Source organism: Dermacentor silvarum, chromosome 3 (assembly GCF_013339745.2).
Source record: "Dermacentor silvarum isolate Dsil-2018 chromosome 3, BIME_Dsil_1.4, whole genome shotgun sequence".
NCBI lineage: Eukaryota > Metazoa > Arthropoda > Arachnida > Ixodida > Ixodidae > Dermacentor > Dermacentor silvarum.
In genome coordinates this window covers 214,181,820-214,202,766 of record NC_051156.1, presented here as the reverse complement: position 1 = coordinate 214,202,766, position 20,947 = coordinate 214,181,820, and the positions used below count along the sequence as shown (strand labels likewise).

General features: G+C 46.1%; 2 protein-coding genes across 3 annotated transcripts in view; one reads left to right on the top strand and one right to left on the bottom strand.

The window, feature by feature from the left end:
* LOC119446637 (msx2-interacting protein) overlaps nt 1-10,206 on the top strand; it is a 216,908-nt gene extending 206,702 nt beyond the window's left edge. Inside the window, 7 exon segments of the mRNA XM_037711127.2 lie at nt 688-2,387; nt 3,067-3,723; nt 4,721-5,710; nt 6,441-6,641; nt 7,839-7,997; nt 9,309-9,392; nt 9,394-10,206. Of these exon segments, the coding sequence (XP_037567055.2) occupies nt 688-2,387; nt 3,067-3,723; nt 4,721-5,710; nt 6,441-6,641; nt 7,839-7,997; nt 9,309-9,392; nt 9,394-9,438 (3,836 nt within the window). The 3' untranslated portion in view covers nt 9,439-10,206.
* Nucleotides 10,207-12,316: 2,110 nt separating this feature from the next.
* LOC119446639 (uncharacterized) lies at nt 12,317-20,746 on the bottom strand. 2 transcript variants are annotated; one of them, XM_037711130.2, is made up of 8 exons: nt 20,415-20,746; nt 19,062-19,209; nt 18,849-18,998; nt 18,595-18,745; nt 18,296-18,533; nt 17,157-17,304; nt 16,968-17,093; nt 12,317-12,481 (listed from the first exon to the last, which is right to left on the bottom strand). In XM_037711130.2, the coding sequence occupies exons 1-8, from the start codon at nt 20,609-20,611 to the stop codon at nt 12,479-12,481; spliced, it is 1,161 nt and encodes a 386-aa protein (XP_037567058.1). In that variant the 5' UTR covers nt 20,612-20,746; the 3' UTR covers nt 12,317-12,478. The 2 variants fall into 2 exon arrangements, with proteins under 2 accessions (XP_037567058.1, XP_049520261.1); XM_049664304.1 differs by lacking the exon at nt 20,415-20,746 and adding an exon at nt 19,671-19,812.
* Between the last annotated feature and the right edge of the window lie 201 nt (nt 20,747-20,947).

Below are 20,947 nucleotides of genomic sequence, written 5' to 3'. Positions count from 1 at the left end.
TACTGCAGGCTCTTTTGATGCCCTGTCATAAAGCTTCATACTGTAAAGAGCTATTTTAGTAAACCAATCAGGACTGAGCAAAGCGCTCACTGCATTTGGAGCTTTACTGCAAATGGACTCACTGAAAACTCCTATTTCAATCCACAACCGTATTGATGAACACTGCAAAAGCACTAATCATAAACATTCGGTTGAGATAGCAGCTAGCTAAGCAGGTTTGCCAAAAGTCTGTGACATATTATACAGCGAGCTCAATGACACAATTTGTTAACTTTGGTAGTGATGACAGCTGAATGGAAACTTCGTCAGAAGACCGCCACATGCGTTGGGTATATCTGTAGTTAATACCCTAAGCTCTTGTTTCAGGCATGCTGATTGCTCCAGGAGGCTTTTTGTTGTTAGTATGTGCAAAATACTATATTCAGAATTCCAGTAATGGGGTCTGTGGTATTAGGCTTTGCTTGCCTAGGTGTTCTCAACAGTCCAAAAGCTTTTCCCATTATCATACTTAGCCAAACTAAGCAATGTGCAAGCATTTGTTATTAGCAGGCTTGACTGTGCGTGCATGTGCATGATTCACAGTTACATTTATCTAGTAGAGTAGTGCTGCAGCCATTGTCAGAACATTTTAAGCTGGCATAAGGTACAGATGAGTAAGGCTGATCCCATATTTGCTGAACCTCGCAGGACACTTCAAGGCACCTGAAGAAGAAGGTGACTTGCACTCGGAAGGACCGATGACCCGAGCTGCTCGAAGGACCAGGTCAAGTAGGCGGAACGAGGAGGTGTCATCAAAGGCCGAGCCAGAGGGCACCGCTGAAGTGACAAAGGCCAAGAACGAAACCCCGGTGCTTGTCATTGCAGACAACAAAGTCAAGGATAATGTTGAGGAGAGCAAACCAGTTGCTCCTGTATCTGCTATTGTTCTTCCACCACCACCACCACCACCACCACCACCAGCAGTAGAAACGTTGAGTTCAGTGGCTGATACAGAGCACACTAGCAAACCAGAATCCAAGATGTCTCTGCGGTCCTTCAGGTTCACACGATCTGCAGCCAAGGCAGAAATGTCAAAAGACACTGGAGTGAAAGAAGAACCTACCCACGAAGTTGAATCCTCCAAAGAAGACCTCTCCTCGCAGCAACAGTCTCGGCCAGAAGCAACTCACGCAGAAGCTATGCAGGCAACTATTACTGTGCCACCAATGAAGCCTGAACAAGTGGCTGTCAAGGATGAGCAGAAGACAAAAGCCTCTGCAGGACCTTGTGAAACTGAAGACAATGACTCACGATTGAGCCCAACAGAGCTCATTGACCCTGTCACTGGCTTCCTCACACCCGTAAATAAGAATGGAGAACCCTCAGTGGCAGCGGCAGCAGCAGCAGCAGCAGCAGCAGCAGCAGCCGCCCCAGCAGCCCCAGCAGCCCCAGCAGCAGCATCCGAAAGTGAAGTTCCATCAAGAATTGTGAAGCCGCAAAGCCAACAGACAGCTGCAAATGTCATAGACTGCAAACCTGCACCCGCTAGTTCTTCAGTAGAAGCAAGCACTCCATCGTGGACAATTCCATCTCATTCTAATGCTGTGGGTGACACAAAAGCACAATTGAAGGAAGCCAAACCTCCGCTTGAACTTATCCAGCGACCGCCAGTACTGGCACATGCTGGTGCTGCAAAGAGCCATGCAATCTTGCAAGGCCCTGTAATCCACGGCAGGCCTGCACCACAAGCAGTTGTTACAACCATGTCACCATCAGAGCTGCAGAAGGTGTCTGCTGCTCACATACGGCCAGAGGCAGCCGTGAGCAAGCCATCTGAGATGCCTGTTGGCCCTGCCGTGGCAGCCATAAAGATTCCAGAGCAGCACGCGCCCAGCAGCATGCCAATTAGCACATCAGTGCCAACAGTAGCCATGCCAGCCCACTTTGTCAGTGCCAAGGGACTGTCGCTGCCACCAGTGGGACAACCCCCCGTGTCTCTGGGGCAGCCCCCAGCTCCGTCTATGGGACAACCGCCGGTGTCACTGGGACAACCACCGGTGTCACTGGGACAACCACCGGTGTCAATAGGGCAGCCACCCGTGTCTGTGGGGCAGACCCCAGTACCCCTTTGTCAACCTCCAGCGTCTCTTGGACAGCAGTCTATGTCGCTGGGTCAGCCTCCACTGGGCGTGTGGGTGGGAGCCCGTCCACCCATTGGACCTCAGTACGCATCGTCGTTCACCAGCCTGGCGGGACAGCAGCATCTGGCTAGGGGTGTGCATCCTTCAGTGGTACGGACACCATCACTGCCACAGCAGGAGGCTGCCACCAAAATGCCTGGTCCTGCACACACGATGGTTGGAGGACCCAACTCGGCACAGGTGCACTGCAGCCAGCCAAAGATGGAGGTGAGCAGCCCATGCTTATGCATACAGAGTTTGTGCATTTTGCCCAGTCTTTGATTGGGCCACACAAATGTAGCGTTTAATTGAGAAACCTGAAGGACTTGTACTGATTGTGCCAGTGCCCTATGTTCTGCGCACAAAATATCAAAGCAGCATAAGGTGCCAGGAATTTCCAGAAATTAATTTGCAGAGTGATGTGAAACATTAGAGAAGAAAACAGCAGAGACGAAAGAAGCACGAATTCCAGCGTTGGTACACTGTGTGTGTGATCCCCGCATTGAGCTGACGTCGGGGAGCACTTCCGATGACCAAGTCCGTTACTGTGTCAGCCGGGGCGGCCTGTCTGCAGCATTCTCGGCGCCTATTTTGTGCTGCAAACGAAATGAAATGCTCGCTTGGGCGGCATCGATAACGAGGGACTCCACGGTGCATGCATTATATGTGACACTGTGCGTGTCTCTACACCAAATGTATCGAATATTCGAAATATCTAGTTGTAGATATTCGATTTGCGAATTGAATTATTCGAACGTTCACTATTTGACTCGATTTAGTGATATTCGAGTTTCGCAAACCCCTAGAAAAAAGATAGTGTGAGTGTGTTGTTGTATTTGGTAATTTTATTGTGCTTCTCTTTTTCTTTTTTTAATCTTCCTTTTTTTTTCTGCTTCATCTTCTTCAGGGTCCACCAACGCAGCTGCCAGCGGCACAGCAGCCCCACCATCACCCACAGCAGCACATTCAGCCACACCAGTCACATCCTCAGCAGCACTCGCAGCTGCACGGACCATCGCCCCACCAGCAGCTGCTGCAGCAGCAACAGCAGCATCAGGTGCCCCAGCAGCAGGCTTCACAGCACAAGGTGTCTCAACACCACCACCAACCACTACAGCCACCACAGCAGCAGCACCAGCACCAGCAACAGCAACAAGGTCCAGGCTTGCACCCTCCACACCATCCAGGCGAGATCAAGGGGGTGCCAGTGTCGGTGGCCCAACACCTTCAGCCGCAACAGCCGCACGTGGTTGCCACGAGTCACATCAAGGCCGAGGGCTTTGCCATGCCATCGCAGGCTGTGGGACGTGTGGGCCCAGCAGCTCGCACGCCTCCAGTCCCTGTGCCACGCCAGCTGACCCTGGTGGAGGGAGTCGTGCCAAGCAGAAGCCAGGGCCCACCACAACAGCAGGGCCCTGCCATCATGACCCAAGCACCCACAAAGATCCACGAACCGAGGACACCAGTCGGATCCAAGGGGACCATGTCGGGAATGCAGCATGCGGCCAAACAGACGGGCGGCTTCCTGCAGCCACCGTTTGGGGGCTACGAGCCCTCAGGCATGGTTAGTCTGGCTCTCATAGCCGAGAGTGATTCACATGCACTCTTTGACAACAGCGTACCCCGGTTGTGGGGTTGCATTGTCATTTGCTTTACTTGTGCTTCAGTTCACATAAAAAATTCACCTATTTATTTTTTATTTTTTTTTCTCGCTATATGTAAAGCCTAAAGGGTTGTGCCAGTTTCCAGTGGTAGGGAGCATTGGCAACCCTGTTTGCCTGTATGATACTTATGTACATAGCACCACTAATATAACTTAGAGGAAGACTGCTGTCTAAGTTTAAAAAATTTGCATATACTGTTTTGAGGAGTAAAACTCGACTTCTCTAGGCAACTCACTGGAAGCACCACAGATGTTGCCTTTTATTTATATTTAATGAGCATTTTGCTCTCTGTTATGATTATAATATGACCTGAGGCTGCATGTAGCAGCCGCAGTCTGAGGCGTAGAAAAATGGAAATAACATGCAGAAATACAGTACTGGCTCAATCATGTGTTTCTAGCTTGATTTTCAACTCTCTGTGCTCGCAGCAGAGGGCATCGAAAAAGTAATAGTGAGACTGGTCAGTCACCTATGATTGGCTTTCTGTTACATTGTCATTGTCCCACTTACACGACTGCCACAAAGTCTGGCACCGTGTAAAGTCTGTAGCACTGAACAGAAAGGCTTTGTGAAATACAGATCAGCTTCGTAGAAAGAACTGAATAAAAGGTTTCGATGGGCACTTTCTAGTGTAGGTACAGTGGAACCTCGATACGATTCTGTGTAATACGTTTTTCGGGATGATACTTCTTTTTTTCTTACCTCCCCCCACCAATGTAATGATTTAGTTGGATAATACGATGGATGATATGATTTTCGGATGATACGCTTTATTTTCCGGTTCCCGTGAAGATTGTATCAATGAAATTCCACTGTAGTAAGTACAGGCTGCCAACATAAGCTTGTGTATCTCACTTGGCACAAAATGCTGATTTCAGTCAATGGCCATATTTACAGCCTGGAAGCTCGCATGCTGCCACTGGAGGCTCGACTGGGGTGGCTCCACCAGCTGGAGGTGTGATAGCCGAGCTTCTGCAGAATCCACATCTGATGCAGCAGCACAAGAACTACCAGCTGGCTGTAGCTGCCTCGCAGTACATGGGAAGTGGGCCACTGGGGCGACCGGGAGCGAGCTTGCATGTCGGTGGCCCCAGCCCCACTGCCACACCGCCCCAAGAGCTGCTGCACTTGCGTCCGCCACCTGGTCAGCAACTGCTGGTGGCAGGCCACCTGGGCATGCACACGCCAGATCTGTCGGCCTACATGCACCACCACCAGCAGATGCTGTATGCAGCCGCGCAGCAGCACCCTCACTATGCCCTGCCACCCGAAGCTCAAGGGCTGAGATTTGCATACCCACCAGGTGGATTCCGAGCGCCGCCTGAGCCTCGCGAGGGTGTAGCCAAGGAAAGCCGTCCACCACCACCCCTCAAAGGAAGTGACGCAGAGCCCACCATAGCTGAGGGAGCACCAAAGGACGTCCCCAGCAAGGAGCTGCTGCGGCCACCGTTCCCACCATTGCGACAGACGAGCCCCAGGGTGGCCTCCTCACCGCAGGAGCGAGTGACGGACTCCCCCGCGGTGGCCAGCCCCTACGGTCTGCGGGGGGCCGGTCATCTCGGGCCCGCAGACAAGGGTCCTTCCTCGGACGAGCCCCCCAAGCCCCCCGCTGCCCACCAGGGCTTCCACGAACCAACGGGGGGTCTGGGGGGCTCGCCGCCCTTCCTTCACTCACCCGGAGGTGCGTTGGCCCTCAAGAAGGAGGCCGACGTGGCCAAGAAGGGGATTCCATTCGAGCGACGCCAGACGGGCCTCGAGGCGCCCTTGCACCACGGGCCACCGCCCGCACATGCCTTGGCACCTCCACCTGCTGCGCCTCGATCTCAGCCGCAGACACCCCCACATGCCAGCCAAGTGCCTCCGCAGGGAGACTCCTTCCTGTTACAGGTAAGCACGCAGCAGTCTGCCCATCTGCTTAATGGCATCTTTTTGTTAGGCCTCACATTTAGCAATCACCGTTGTATATAGCAGAAAAAAAAATTTCTAGGATATACAGATAGGAGTGTACATTGCAAAACTGAATGTGACCATGTAATGCATTGTGTTGTCACGTGTAAAATAAATTACGGAAGCTGTACAGGATGGATTCCTGGGCCTCCACATAATCTATACACTTGAGCACTTACAATGTATACACAGGGACAAGGGTAGATGATATAGTTCCTACGCTGTAGAAGGATCATCAACTGGACTAGTTGGTAAGGTGTCATAATGAAAAATAAGCGACATCAGGACAAGGATACAGAGTAAAAGATGACACTTGTACTTGACCTATGCTAGGTTAAATCCTCTTGTTCCACATCTTACAGTGCAAGTATACTGTAGCTGGCAGCAAAACCTGCTGTCGTGAGCTGCATACTGCTGGATAAAAAAATGTTGTGTGCAGTGTCGCAGCAGTTCATAGAACCAGTGTAAAGATGGTCTAGAAACCATGTCTAACATTGAACACAATGACAATAAGATAATACAGGCCTTTTAAAGTTGATGTAAAGAGCAAACTAGCTTACCAGTTCTCACTAAAACGAAACTAATAACAGCTTTTCTCTTTAATGAGTTGAAGTGCCCTCACTGATTACTGAAACACTGATCTTGTGTGTGTGTGCGGGTGTGTGTGCAGCGCTACCCTGTCATGTGGCAAGGTCTGCTAGCCCTAAAGAACGACCAAGCAGCCGTGCAAATGCACTTCGTGTCGGGCAACTCGAGGATTGCTGTTGCATCACTTCCACCCATGACCGACGGCTGCACACCACCAGTCCGCATCGCGCAGCGCATGCGGCTTGAGCAGACCCAGCTTGAAGGAGTAGCTCGAAAAATGCAGGTGAGTTTCATTGCTATTTTCATATCCAGGGGGATAGAAATGCACTCTTCATAGCAGTGTTACGGCCCACACACAAAAGAACAATTTCCTACTTTGTGTGTGATGTAACACTGCCACAAAGAATACATCACCAGCTACCCTGCTAGCAAACGTTATTAAACCTGCAACAGTTGTGTTGGGGTTATGGTCCGCTGCTGAGCTTGTGGTAGTGGTTTCAATTTCCAGGTATACTGTGGGTGAATTTTGGTGGGGGTGGAATGCAGTAGCGCTCATGTACCAAGCTATTGGTCGTCCACTAGACAACTCTTGGTAATGGAAATTAATCTGGAGCCCTCTTCTGTGGCACATCTCATAGCCCCTATGTTGCTTTGCCTCATAATTCAATAAGTCACTGAAACAGTCATCCTAAGCCGAGCCTTTTCCACTGCATGGCACATCTAGGCTTGTATTCATGAAATTTCTGTGACACGAGAAGATATTCTCATTGACCAGCACCAGCCAATGATGATAATGATGACACAGTGATTGCAGTGATTACTGCCTGAGATTTGTGGCTAGTGAAAGAAAGATTGCTAACAAGTTGAAAGCATGTTGACTGTACTGTTAACCATCTTGTGCACAGTCAGCGCCTGAACATTGGTCAGTAGTAGTATTGGGAAGGACAGAAAAATGGTGAAGGAAGGAGAGCAGCTAGCTCTGCGCGCAGAAGCTACCTGAAAATGTCTTTTTAGTGAGAAAGTGAAATGTGAGCAGTTCTCTTGGGCCACTTGTAGCATCTACTGCATCTTGTTGCCAGGCCAGTGCATGAACAGTAGCCACGTGCAAAGTACCAATTATCAGTGAAATTGACCAGGCTGCAGTCAGCCTTGTTCTGCACTCAGGCAGGTCCATATGTCTAAAGCAGGCATTCCACATAGCCGACAGAAAGCCCACACACACAACGCCCATTTGCCACTTCAACCGGGCACTGTGCAGCTGCTAGAGACTAATTAATTCATTATGGTTTTCTTCGATATATTGATCCTGGTCTGTCCAGGACTGCCCGAGGAGCTACATACTCCAATTCTTATTACCTGAAAGTAGTACCTCAGGCAGCCTTTGACAGTCCCGGTTGGCAAATGAAAGATACCGAGTGCTGCTGCAAGATCCGCAAGTAACTGGCATCGAGTCTGCATCGTGTGTGCCTCTTGGTTCCAGATGGTGGACGAGCACTGCATCCTCCTGGCCCTACCTTGCGGACGAGACCACATGGACGTGCTGCAGCAGTCCAACAATCTACGCAATGGATTCATCAATTACCTGCAGCTAAAGCAGGCTGCTGGCATTGTCAATGCGGCTGCACCTGGCTCTCAGCAGGTGAGCATCTTAGCCGAGCAGTAGTAGTAATCGGTGCACCAGCCCTGAGACAGGAAACGCTTCATTGGCTGGCCATGCTTTGCTTCAGTTAACTGTAGGGCCTATTATGGTTTCGATAATAGCATAGTTATTTTTTGGTGACTTGTAGTTTAAAGTGAAAACATTTGAAAAAGTAGCTAGCTAATCTGAGCACTAGATAAATGGCGCACTGCAGCCGTGCATAGAGAAATGCTTGATTCGTGAACTAAGGCTACTGCTATAACAGAAGTGGTGATGTAGAGCCTGTCAAGGTTTCAATTATGGCACTTATTTCTTGTTTGCATACAGTTTAAAATGTGTAAGGCAGCAGCAGAAAGTTGAGGTAACTCATAAATACACTCTCATACATTTGTGACTTCTCCCATCCAATGCATGGAAATGTGTGTTTTGGGTGCTTGCAACATCTATAAACAGCAGACAGAGCTCGTCTTCAGCAAAAGCTTATTTGCGAAACTATCTCTTAAAAAACTAGACGTGATTACATTGCATGTAATATCTTGCATTGAGCGAGATGGTCACACATATCAAAAACACTTGACGGCACTAGCAGCAGGGACAAAACACGTACGAGGTATGGCGCCCATGTTGTATGTGTCTCTGTCTCTAGCACCGTCAAGCGTTTTCGATACATAGCATACAAAAATGCATGCTGGGACCAACAAAACAGTTCGAATAATCCATCAATTTGAATTATAGTTTTTGAATTATCAGGATTTCGCTGTATTCTCAGGAACAAATTGAAACCCGTACAAAAAAATACAAATCGGAACAGCAATATCTTCCGAGGTAGGGGATGTGTTACTTTGGTTGATTGGAACTTCGATGTGCATGTTCATCTTTTCTTTCTTTCTTCTTCTTTTCTTTTTTTTTTTGTAGCAGAAGACAAATTGTGCGCTTATACGTTTATCAGATGAATTCCTGGTGTTCGTTTCTTTAGTTGTCCCGTCTGTATTTCATTTGTGCCCTACACTATGGTCCCTTGTTAAAGAAAATATATATTCAGTAATATAGCCTGTATAACCAACATTCCACCTTTATTGCAAAGAAGTTACCGATGTGATCGATTGGACATTACATTTATATGTTAAAATATTAGTCTATGCACCTTTACGCCACATGTCAGTGATCCCGATGTCAGAATACTAAGTGCACGTTCACTTTAACAGTGGACCACTGCTGTACATCTGTGCACCTCTTTTCGTGTGCAATCACATTGTGTCTAAAGGCCAGGAAATGTACTGAGACTTTTCCTTCTCTCTCCAACTTTTGCAGCCAGCCTATGTGATCCACATTTTTCCTTCCTGTGAGTTCTCCAACGAGAACCTCGCACGCATCGCACCAGACCTGCTGCACAGCTGTCAGCGACATCGCCCACTTGTTGGTCATCATTGCCACAGTGTGAACCAGGGGAGGGTGGGATGGAGACGACCCGTTCCTCCCCGCTATCCACAACAAAAGATCTCGTCGTCACTTGTCCTCGACAACAAAGACTGTGAAGTGTGAAGTCCGTTGTTCCGCACGCACGCGAAAGAGAAGAAAAAAAAAACCAAAACCCAAGAAACCAATGGTGCTCTGCTAACAACTTCGTTATCTTTTGGCCACTTGCATATACGGCGCAGAGAGTTTTATTGGAGACTAGAGGGACGGCAGCCCGCGCCACCACCACCACGACCCAGCCCCCCCCCCCCCACCCCCGCCCGACCCGCCGCTGCCACCGTCTGTTTTTCCCTGGGATTCTGTGTCGCCGTCTTGAGCACCGTGCACGCAGTTGGTTGCTGCCGTCCCTCGTCTTCGCCCCTGTTTTTTCGTTGTTGGAAGAGAGGAGTAACTATGTCGCATTGCATTTGGGTCGGCCTTTTGGGTGGGGTCGGGCAAATCGAAGAATGTGTGGGGACACTTGCGCACCGGGGAGGGGGGGTTTGGGCGGTAGGGAAAGGTGTTTTCGTTTTGTCGAGAGTGCTCCTGTCATTATCTGTCTTGTACATAACTGATTGATGTGCATGTGTACATATATTTATGTATGTAAACATACAGTATATATATATATATACATATTATGTATATGAAGTAATAATCTCCAGTTAAGAGAGCATCGCCAGTCTTTAACGTGGAAGGCCGGTTTGAACGTTGGAACAGGTGAAAGAAGAAAAAAAAAAGAAAGAAAGGGAAAGAGATGTGCAGAGAATGCGAAGAAGAAAAAAAATACGCTATATATAGATGCAGGCTCAAACTACCATGTGATATAAGTAAATAAGGCAAAGATTTTCAGTTTGTACATATTATTAGCTAAGGTGAGAAGAAAACATGCTCTCCTGCAAAAACTGTTGTCCAATGCATGTGTGTGTATGTATGTACGTATGTATGTAGGTGTGTGCATATTGACAACAGTAGTATTGTACAGTTTCTGTATAATGTTCACTCATAGAAGAAAGAGGTGAGATGTTTTCAAGTCAGGGATTTCATTGCCACACACACACACATACACGTTACATAAATGGTGTGCAAGCTGTGTGGAAGGGACACGTCGTCGTACCGAGTGTTGTCACGAGCTCCTGCTTCGCTATGTAAACAACAACAAAAGAAACAAAAACATGGTTGTGGAGAGCGAGATGCGAGCCGTAGAAACCCCCCCAGGATCGTGAGGTTTTTTTTTTTTTTTTTTTTTGCGTACCCTGTGTACATTGTGTTGTTGCATCTTACACCATTTTCTTTTTCGCCGACATGGACAATACGTTGCATTGATGATGTAAAGAAGCATTAAGCGGCTTTTTTCTGTCTTTTTTTCTATCGTCGGTCACTTAAGATTGTTCAGATAGTGTACAGCGGTCTTCTGGTTCTCACATCTCATTTTCATTCATTGTGTTTAGTTGTACAGAAGAAAAGAAGATTGTACCTGGCATAGTTTTTAACTTTTTTTTCTTTTGTTATTGTGGTAGAATGAACTTTTGTGCATTTTATTCATGCTTTACAAGGTGATGAATGTTTTTTTCTTGCTTACGGGGACAAGATTTTTTTTTTCCCCACCCCACCCCCTCGTTGTTTTGGGGGAGGCAAGCAGTAGTCTATCGCGACTGTAAATTTTGTACATAAGCTGCTACGTGTGTATTGTATTGTCTGTACATTCAACAACAAAAACCTTTCTCTTCAAAATTTTAAAGGAAAAGGGGGAAAAAACAATTCTTTGTGATGTCTTTTCAAGCCACACCTCACATGTTTCAAAGTGGAAAATAAGCTTGCTTGGAGGCGCACGGCAGTCTGGATAGGTCGGGACGCTGGTCATCGATCGATAGGAGGTCACGAGATGTGAAGGTTTTCTTTTTTAGTTGCTTTTTTACCCAGTGAATCAAAAGCAAAATTTATAGTTTGCTCACGTGTATAGTCGTCAAGTGCTTTTTAATCGGCAAACACAGTGGCAGCGCCAAAACAGAAAAGAAATACATTGGGCGTTGTGCTTGTTTAGTAGCAGGTATTGCGTTTAGCATAGTGTTACGCTTTCATTTAACTAATAGTACGTAGGAAGGTTTTGCCACATGCCTATTGGTGTTTACTTTTTAATTTTGAAATCCTGGCAGAGGTTTTTCAGACAGATGCACAGGTAAGGAAGGCATTGCGAGAGAAAACAAAAACAAAAAAAAAGAGAGAGAGAGATGAGAAGGAGCTTTGGGAAGAAAGAACATGATGCACCTAAGTGTGTGCAGGGAAAAAAGAAAGAAAAAAATGGGGCGCCGAGTCCTCCTTGCTGTTTTTCTCCCGTTTGCTCAAGCCATTTTTCAAAGGAGTCTCTATCTATATACTACTACCAGCCGGTGTGTCGTCAAACAACGTTTACTACATGTTGCCGCGGGGAAAGTCTCCCAGTCGTTTCTCACACCAGGGCGCGATTTTCACTTCGTTTCGATGCGACCTGCGCGCGCGTGCAGATAAGAAAAAAAAAAATGTGTAGGAAGGGACACTCCACTACCTTAACCAAACAACCGTTCTCTATTTCTGTTCTCTGCTACTCCAATCATTGTTCACATGTGCGCTCCATTTTTAATGTGTGGAAGAGGAAAAAAAAAAAAGGTGTTTATGTCACCTGGTTTCCATTGTCTGTTTGTGGCTGGTTGTAAAGAAAAATAGGGGTGTGGCCATGGTCCCCTTGCACCCCTCGACCTCCCCCTTGGCTACCCAAACCTGTACATAGTGGCATCCACCGAGGGGCGCCTCGGAGGTGGCCGGGGGGTGTGTCGGGCTCGGTTTGACCCCTTCGCAGTTTTTCTTCCCCCTTTTTATCCCGTTTCTTCTCATGTTTTTATTTTTATTTTGTCCATACCACGCAGAGCAGTGATACACATAAGTTATTAGTAACGTAAATAAAAACGAGGAGGTGTAACAAATGAAATGGTCTCTGCCGTCTCATTTCTGTTTCATCATGTGGCGCTTCTCCGGTGGCACTTCCGTGGTCACTGCACAGGAAGAGAGCCCTTGGTCAGCAAACCACACATGAAAGTTGCCGCAAAACGGGACATCAGATGAGTAAACTTTGCATGCGTACTTAAAGGGACACTAAACAGAAACTCTAAATCAGTTTAGACTGATAGAGTATTCTTTGAAAACTCAAATTTTCATTAATTTCGCAATAAGATGTTGATAATTAGCAGAAAAAATAACGGTCAAGTTCCACTTTTCAAAGTTCGCACCAAAACCACAGTACCGCCTGTATGTCACTGTGACGATCATGGATTTCAAACCATTTTTTCATACTTGAGCCTCCTTGGCTCAGTAAAAGATCATGAAACTTGCCAAGTTCAATCTTTATATGCTTAGAATACAATATAGTCCATCTTTACCGATGAACAACTAACTATGCCCCAGCATGTGCCAACAATCGGTGACGTCACGGCAAGCTGGTGTGGAAACTTCAAGGTGGCATCACCACCAGTCTTGCGGCTTTTATAGCTTACCAAGCCTGTTTGTATGGTAATTAAGGGTGGCTTTTTTTGGCATTGTAGAAAGGTAATTTACTAATAAAGGCTAAATCATTTTTCTCTTTAGTGTCCTTTTAATGTGGTACCATCACTGCTGCTTCTGTGACACACTAACCCGGCACTGCAAGTCGCAAGCTCCTCATGCCAAAAATATTCGTGATGTGCTTTGTGCACCTGCTGGTGGAGCCAGGTATGACTTGTCAAATATGCAAGGAAGTCGTAAGGCTGAATCCATTTTTACTTTTTGTTTCATGCATTCGTAAGTATTACACTTTTTTTTTAAATCGGTTTGATGGAAATTCGCAAGCATGAGGAAGGGAGCAAGGTTTATGAAACGGGGAATTTTCATCCACCTGACAGCATAGTACAGTTCTCTTGACAATACTTTCTGAGAAACACCTATAAGTTTCCCTTGTAGCTTTGTGTGTACTGTAAGATGGACAGTTTCCTATTTCATTGCATTTCTCATAGCTCCCTCCCTTTAATACGTCAAGTTGTTTCTAAAATATTGCCTAAATCAGTTTAGGAGCACTAAAAAGCACCAAACCGAAATAGTGCTGCACAGCACCATCCCTTGTGATGTGGCGACGTTGCATGTATTAATGAGTCTGCTGGCATAGTTCTTATTTTTTAGGAGCACTAAAAAGCACCAAACCGAAATAGTGCTGCACAGCACCATCCCTTGTGATGTGGCGACGTTGCATGTATTATTGAGCCTGCTGGCATAGTTTTTTTTTTCTTCATTTTTTTTGTACTTATGTTTCTTTCCTACCATAGTGCCTGAAACAGGTGAGAGTAAAGACGCATCCTTTTGGAATTGCCAGATTTTAATGGTGTTGATTCACTGGCCAAACACTAATGCATCAGGAACATTGATGCCGCAATTGGCACGTATGGCACTTATTTGCACAGAAACAAAATGCCACGCAACTGTGTGACTGGGCGTAAATGATCAGGGCAGTGGCGCACCGACGGGGGGGGGGTTTGGGGGTTGTAACCCACCCCTACCTGAGGCCGACTTAACCCCCCTCTTTTGTTTAACCCCTTTTCTTTCCTTGCGCATTTGAGTACTGCAACTAAAATGTAAAACACGCAATCGTCTGCACACTCACAAAAAGCGAATTTTTTGACAATTTCCCGTGAAGAAGCTGAAATTAGTGCTATTTAGATGGTATTGGCAAACTGTCAACCCCCCCCCTGGCAGAGATCCTGGGTACGCTACTGGATCAGGGCATAGAGCCAGAACATGTAGAAGTTTCCCCAACATCTATCCCCCTCCATGCATACACTTCGGCGACTACCTGACCTGTAGATCTGTGACATATCCTGTAGACATGCCACCCTCCGCCTCGTACACTTCCTTATCGCACCTCTTTATCCCTACCTCTCAGCCCTGGATGGCTGACTATGATGATCCACCCCAGCAACAGGGATACCTGGCAGCGTACACCTTATCCGCCATCAAGCACACTGACGGAGGTGGCCTCGACCGAGGCCACCTGCTCATTAATCTGCTGGGCGACAATTACCTTTTTTATTTCTTACTCTCTGCCATGCGTGGGCTTAAAAAAAAAACTATTGTGTTGCTTTTTCAAGGGGCACTAAAGAGAAATGTTAACTAGAAGCGGCAATGCTAAGTAGAATGAAAGGTAAGATAAAGACGGAACATCTTGTTTCCTTCTCACATACGAACAGGCGCCACTCATCGCCACCTTAGCATTGGTGCTGCTTCATGCCATGCATCGACTGGCCCAGGTATGCACAATTTCGGTATTTGTTTGTTTATTCCATAGTTTTCGTTTTTTGATGACGCTCCTGTTTTGCTTTTCTCCTCTTCATTTGATCTTAAACACCTCATCTGAAGTAGCAAGCCCTGCATATAGCAGGGTTGACATCTTCAACTTCCATTAAACTCTCTCTCCATCTAGGTGTGCAGAGAGCTAAAATCTCCTTGTGCACTAGGGGAATCCCATGTGTACATGAGCTCCTCACTGTGCATGTGCATGCTTGTGCATTTGTGCATGAACAAAAGGAATAACAAACTAATATAATTTAGAAGCTTAACCAATAACACACAGCTAACAGAATAGGCCATTGTTCTTATGTAGCTTGACTTGACATTCCTTGCAAAGGTTCATTTTGCTCTTAAAGATTGATAGTCACTGCATTCTTGTTGCTAACGCTTAAAAATTGATAATCTTTGCATTTTTGTTGCTAGGTAGTATTTAATGTGGTTATTTTCAATTTTTGTTGGGAAGGGTTGACCCTCTCACTGGTGATCGGCAACTGTAGACATACAAGACGAAGGGACGATTGAAGATGCCTGAATGATGAGATGTGATCACGGTGTAAGGAATATAAAGGTGTTGACACACTGCGCAATGGCACGACCAGATATTGTTCAGTGCAAAACTGGCGGGCATGCGGGGGGGACGGGCGTTCAATGAGACTCCAGCAAGCAATGGCCTAGGTTGCCTAGGTTACGGCTCAGGGGCCGATGGGCTAGAGCGAACACTCACTATCTGTGCGCACTCTCCGCCGTGGCGGGCGGCGAGTATCAACACCTGAATTATATTTCTTACACCTTGGATGTGATTAACAGGCGATGAGATGAGATTAACAGGGCCCAACACCCTGAACACCCCCCCCCCCCCCCTTACTTTTGTTATGGCATATTCAGATGATATTTCGGAGCACTCTGGCAGTGCTATAAAGGTAATGTAAAAAAGCAACTAAGCACTACTACTAGCATAAGTGGGCTCCTCTGATTAAAAGGAAGCAGGATCACCACTTCCATACCCGGTCATTCTCATAACACAGTTTTAACGCCGTTTTTCACCACCTTCATAGCATGGCCAGAGAGCCATGAAACGACCACCCGAACATGCCATTAGTGACAGCCTGTTGGATGCAAGTATTAACAATGCTGCTAGCCTGACCATGCTGCAAGAAACTTGCAAGCAATTATTTCCCGTTGATCTAGCAGATCAGATAAATTTTTTATGTCCACATGTGAACAACTTCTTAACTAGTCCTTATGGCATTCTCAGAATTGAGTGACACAGACTTGACAGTTAATGCGTCCTGCTAATTGAATGTAACAGTCCCTAAGCCCCTCTTCGTCTGCCATAACAATAACAAGAGCCTCAACATGCCAATTGCCTGACTGATCTTGCAGTTTATTTATTGGAAGCTTTCAACTTGACTGGTGTATTAAGTGCATTGATACCTTGCAGGCTGAGCTCATGTCATGTTTTAAGCACTTGTAGATGATAAATAGAGAGCGACACATTTTATATATGTGTTTCAATACAATGTTTCATTCCATGGCTTGAGATGTGGTTGAAGTCAGGGATATATTTTAGCTTTTTCGCTGTTTCGCAAGCAGCAGGGCATGGTGTCATGAAGATGTGACTCTGCTGCCGTCACATTTCATGCGGACAAAAAAAGGCAATAAGATTAACTTAAATTGTGTAAACAAAAAAAAAATATTAATAGAAGTGGCCAAGCTTTTGAAAGTTACTTTGAAACTATTATTATTCAAATAGGTGCACAGAAAATAAAATCATCACCATAGTCTACTATTTTTGCTTATAAACATGCACCTTGTCTACAAGCTGAATGTACGTTATCAATGAAGTTGCTTGCAACATGACAATCTCTTCATTATATCCAATATTCATTATAACCCGACATTTGTTACAAGCTCATATTGGCAAATAACGTTTTACATATATATTCTTCGTCAGATTGGATAATTTTATATCCAGGTTTGACTCTACTAATATGTGCATCTGTATGTGTGTGCCAGCAGAGGCTCTACAGTTACACTCACAGCACATGTAAAAGAGATTTGTTCAGCTATATGTTCAATTGCGCAAAACAATACTGCATAATTCATTATTGTCACACAGGTAGTCAGGCGACAGGAAAGATACAGAAGGATACATAAATGCATGCTAACCCATGCTGGCTTCTTTGCTTGGTTTGGCAGCAGGTTGTGTATTCGCATGTGCTTGACCATTTTGCATCCCTCGGCAGTGCGTTGAAAATCTGGGTCATATATTGCTGCACGCCACATGAGCAAGAACTGCAAGGAAGACAATTGTCAGGTGGGAGGTCTGCCACCCAGCTCAGTGCTTGTGCCACCAACCTCGCGAAAGTTTAGCTTGCCGTCCATGTCCTCATCAAAGTATTGGACAATAGCCTGCAAGGCACTTGGGCTGATGGGAATTCGCAGGCAGTGAAACATGTTCCCAATTTCGTGCCCATCAAGCAAGCCATCCTTGTTCATATCCCATCTGAAAACGAATTGTATTAGAAAAAAGAAGTTAAAGGAAAGGCTGTGTACTTCTTTAAGCCTTGCAAATCTTCATGACAAACTTGATGAATAATGGGTGTGAAAAGACAAGCGCCTTTGGTTAAAGTGAAGCAGGCTCTGTTCTAGCGGCAGACGAACGCCTTGAAGCAAGAAGACAAGTGGGTTCGGACCGTCACCTTGCTTTCTCTTCATTATTGCACCCTGTCTTGCTTCATCTGTCTCATTCTCTCTCAATATTTTCGTCTTCTGGCACGAGTACTAATAGCAGATGACAGCCATTCTGCTTAGAGTCATACACAGCATATGCAGGTTTGATGTGACACAAAGAGGAAATAGCGAGGAGGTACTTAACTTACTGAAAGCCATGTACCCGAGAGTTACTATATATGGCTCCCACAGGGCGTAGGGAGCATATAGAGTAACTCTAATGTACCCTGCTTTTCAGTGCCCTCATCAGCTCATGTTTTAGCTCTATACCAGCTATAACTGCAAGGTAGCCAAGCTTTTAGAGCTACCCATCAAAAATTAAGGAGACGAAAGCAGGCACTCAGTATTCTATAGCTTTAACCTCACCAATACACATGACATAATTCTAGATTACTTGTCGTTCGTCATCTCCAAATTCTACAGAAGACCTGACACTATGAGGCAAATCTGTGCCTCCTCTAGCAGGCTCAGGATGTCCACTGCCTTGCTTGCCCTCATTGTAAACAACCATATGTTATGAACACAAGCAATTAAGCATATAAGAAGCGCACGCATGCTACGAATCATGGGCACATGCAGGATTAGCTAGACTAGTCGTAGCAGACAATCAGGACAGTAATGGCGATGGAAGAATAACACGAAGGACACAAAGCACAGGAAGCTTGCATATAATGCACTATCTGGCTGCTACGACTAAAAATTTACAACCTGCTCATAGCACTGTTATGTACCAGAAAATTTATATGGTTACTTTGTATAGGTACCTGTGAAACCAGTCGGCCAGGAAAGAACACTGGTCTAGAGAGAACTCGCTGATAGCAGGGGATGACTTGCTCATCACTGGGCATACGGAAGCGTCGTGGTACGTGATCGGTTCTTCATGCTCACTTTCACCTGGACGGTTCTTCTGCAGAACTTTGTCATCTTCAAAAGTTGTGCGTGCCCATTTGATGAATTCTGCTCTGCGCTCTGCATGGACCTTGTGCTGCATTCGAGTGCTTCCTGCAAACACAATGCTGACCATAGCGAATGGTCTGACAGAAAGCATATGCTTCACATTTACCTTCGTAATGTGACTTTGCCTGAGCTATGAATGCTGCCCGCTGCTTAGCAGCTCCCTGGCATAGTTCTCGTGCTTCTTGTATTCGAGACTCGGGCAGCTTTACATCCAAGGGTCGCCCTTCATCTCCCTGGTCCAGAAATCTTGACCGTACCTTTAGGAAAGATGCCAATTGTAACGGTAGAGATTCAAATAAAAAGTGCATAAGGCATAGGAAAATGGTCTTAGTTCATACATATGCATCACTATGGTTTTACCCATGGATTTAAAGTGTAGCAGGAGCTTTGCTTTTTTTCAGAAGCAACAGGGTAAATTTCGAAGGCTTGCATGGTTCGCAGCATGGCCTGCCCTTCAGGTGTTGACTGGAACTCGGAGTTTTCAGCTGCCATCATCCACAGGTACAGGAACTGCAGCAGAATGCATTCCAGTATGAAACGCGTGTGTCGTGTAGAGGAGCAATGTGCACATACCTCCCCAAAGTTAAGCTTCCCATTCCTGTTGTCATCTGCTAGGGCAATTAACCACTTGGCAGACATCTGTGTTACGTCCATTTGAAGACTCGTCCACAGGCGTTTGAGGCCTTCCGCATCTAGATCACCAGTTTCCTTTGGATCCCCACTGCAAACCAAAACCAGGTAACATAAACTGTAGGTTTGTTTAGGCAGCATGCGTTCATATTAATTGTTAGCTGAAATCATTCTAAAGATGCCCTGAGCAGATATTTTATATATTAAGTATCTCTTGACTATCTTTTCCATGATCAGTGCATCTATGAGTGCCATTGGCGCAATTACCAGCACTCAGAGGCAGTAGGTGCTACGTCTTTGCACTATATACCCTTCTCTCTGCCGTGTCTATACTGCACTAAATATGCTCTGCTGTATGCGAAGCATGGAAACACTGCCTGCCACGTCCGCCCATAATCACCTTAGCAAGACATTGTCTGAACTTTGTTATCTGCATTATATAGCATAGTCGTCATTTTCTGTGCCGCCAGATGCCGTGTTACCCATTTTAATGCGATTAGCATTCTTTGGAAAGTTCACACATTTTTCAATATGTTCGTCTGTATCTATAACCTCTTTCACACCAACTTGGGAGTCCATGTCTAATGGGTAGAACATCGATTTGCTATACTGAGGGAACCGGGCTCAAAATCAACTTGAGTTTCTGAGCTTGTGCCGTTATTCAGTGAACCTATTTCACGCTAACTTGGGTCACTGGGCATGTGCTGCTCTTCAATGACAAAAAAAAAAAAAAAAAAAAAATTATCCGATGCTAGGCAGAACTGAACCCGTGTCATACATATTCAGACATGTCGCGGGGACTTCGCGGCGGCGCCGCTAGATGCGCGCTTCGCGCTTCCGGCGCGGGAAGCGCGAAAGAGGGGCTCGGCTGAAGTACACGCCTAGCTCATACACGACGCGTTTCGGCGATGGCAATAAGATGTGTCGCTGCATTTTCGCATTAAGTCATCCGGAGATGGTTTCTGCCGGAATTGTTTTTCACCTTTCTTTCTTTCTTTCTTTCTTTCTTTCTTTCTCTCAGCCACTGCGTACTACGAGGAAGCTTCGCCTGTAGTTACCATATGATCGTTCTAAAGGATAAATATACAATTTTCTTTTAAAACTTTGCAGGAGATGCTGCTTAGTCTTGACTCCGGCCAGTGGTTGTCTGTTTGAATGAGCGGCTGCATATTTACTTATCGTGCACAAAACAGCTCCAGGGCTTCTTTAAATCTACCTCCACACAACCTCAATGGCCGGGGTGCATGCCAAGTGTAGCTTACGCCGAGAACATGCGTTTTAGATTCGAGAACTTACCATCTGAACCAACGCTCGAAAATTTCGATGTCTCGCCGTGAAAAGACGCTGTTCACACCGTGCTTGGGATGCGTCACATCTCCAGCCATGACTGGCAAGTGACAGCAGTGACCGCACTGGGGATTTCGAGTCGTCCAGCACCGGAGGGCTTGTGCTCGCGAATTCTGCGCTATGGGCGTTCGTCTATCACAAGCCATGCAGTAGCTTTGGTTTAAATTTGTGCTAGGTTCCTCGGGCAGGCATTTAAGCGCTGCCGACTGAACACACAACACTGCCAAATAGAAAAGCACGCGCTCAGGGGTGCTCGCGAAGCCAACGCCTAGACCGCATAGGCTTTTCCCTCCTGGTATTCGTATTTAAACAGCTTTATATTCTTTCTTTGTTAATTTTTGTTGGAAGAATTCTTGACTTTTGTTGCTGTAGTGGCTGCAGTCTCACTGTCACGTCGGTTTGTCGTTCCCCATAGCTTTAATTTGAGCAGTGAAATCACTGCATGGTGTGGTAGGAGTCTTATTTTTCATTGCAAGGAACAA

What these genes read in the sequence shown, in the direction of transcription:
- LOC119446639 (XM_037711130.2), bottom strand. Translation starts at nt 20,611, where the DNA reads ATGGCTTGTGATAGACGAACGCCCATAGCGCAGAATTCGCGAGCACAA. An exon ending in GGAAGCTTAACTTTGGGGAG is followed by an intron (nt 18,999 to 19,061) that starts GTATGTGCACAT and finishes ATTCTGCTGCAG; the next exon opens with TTCCTGTACCTGTGGATGAT. An exon ending in GCTACACTTTAAATCCATGG is followed by an intron (nt 18,746 to 18,848) that starts GTAAAACCATAG and finishes TCTTTCCTAAAG; the next exon opens with GTACGGTCAAGATTTCTGGA.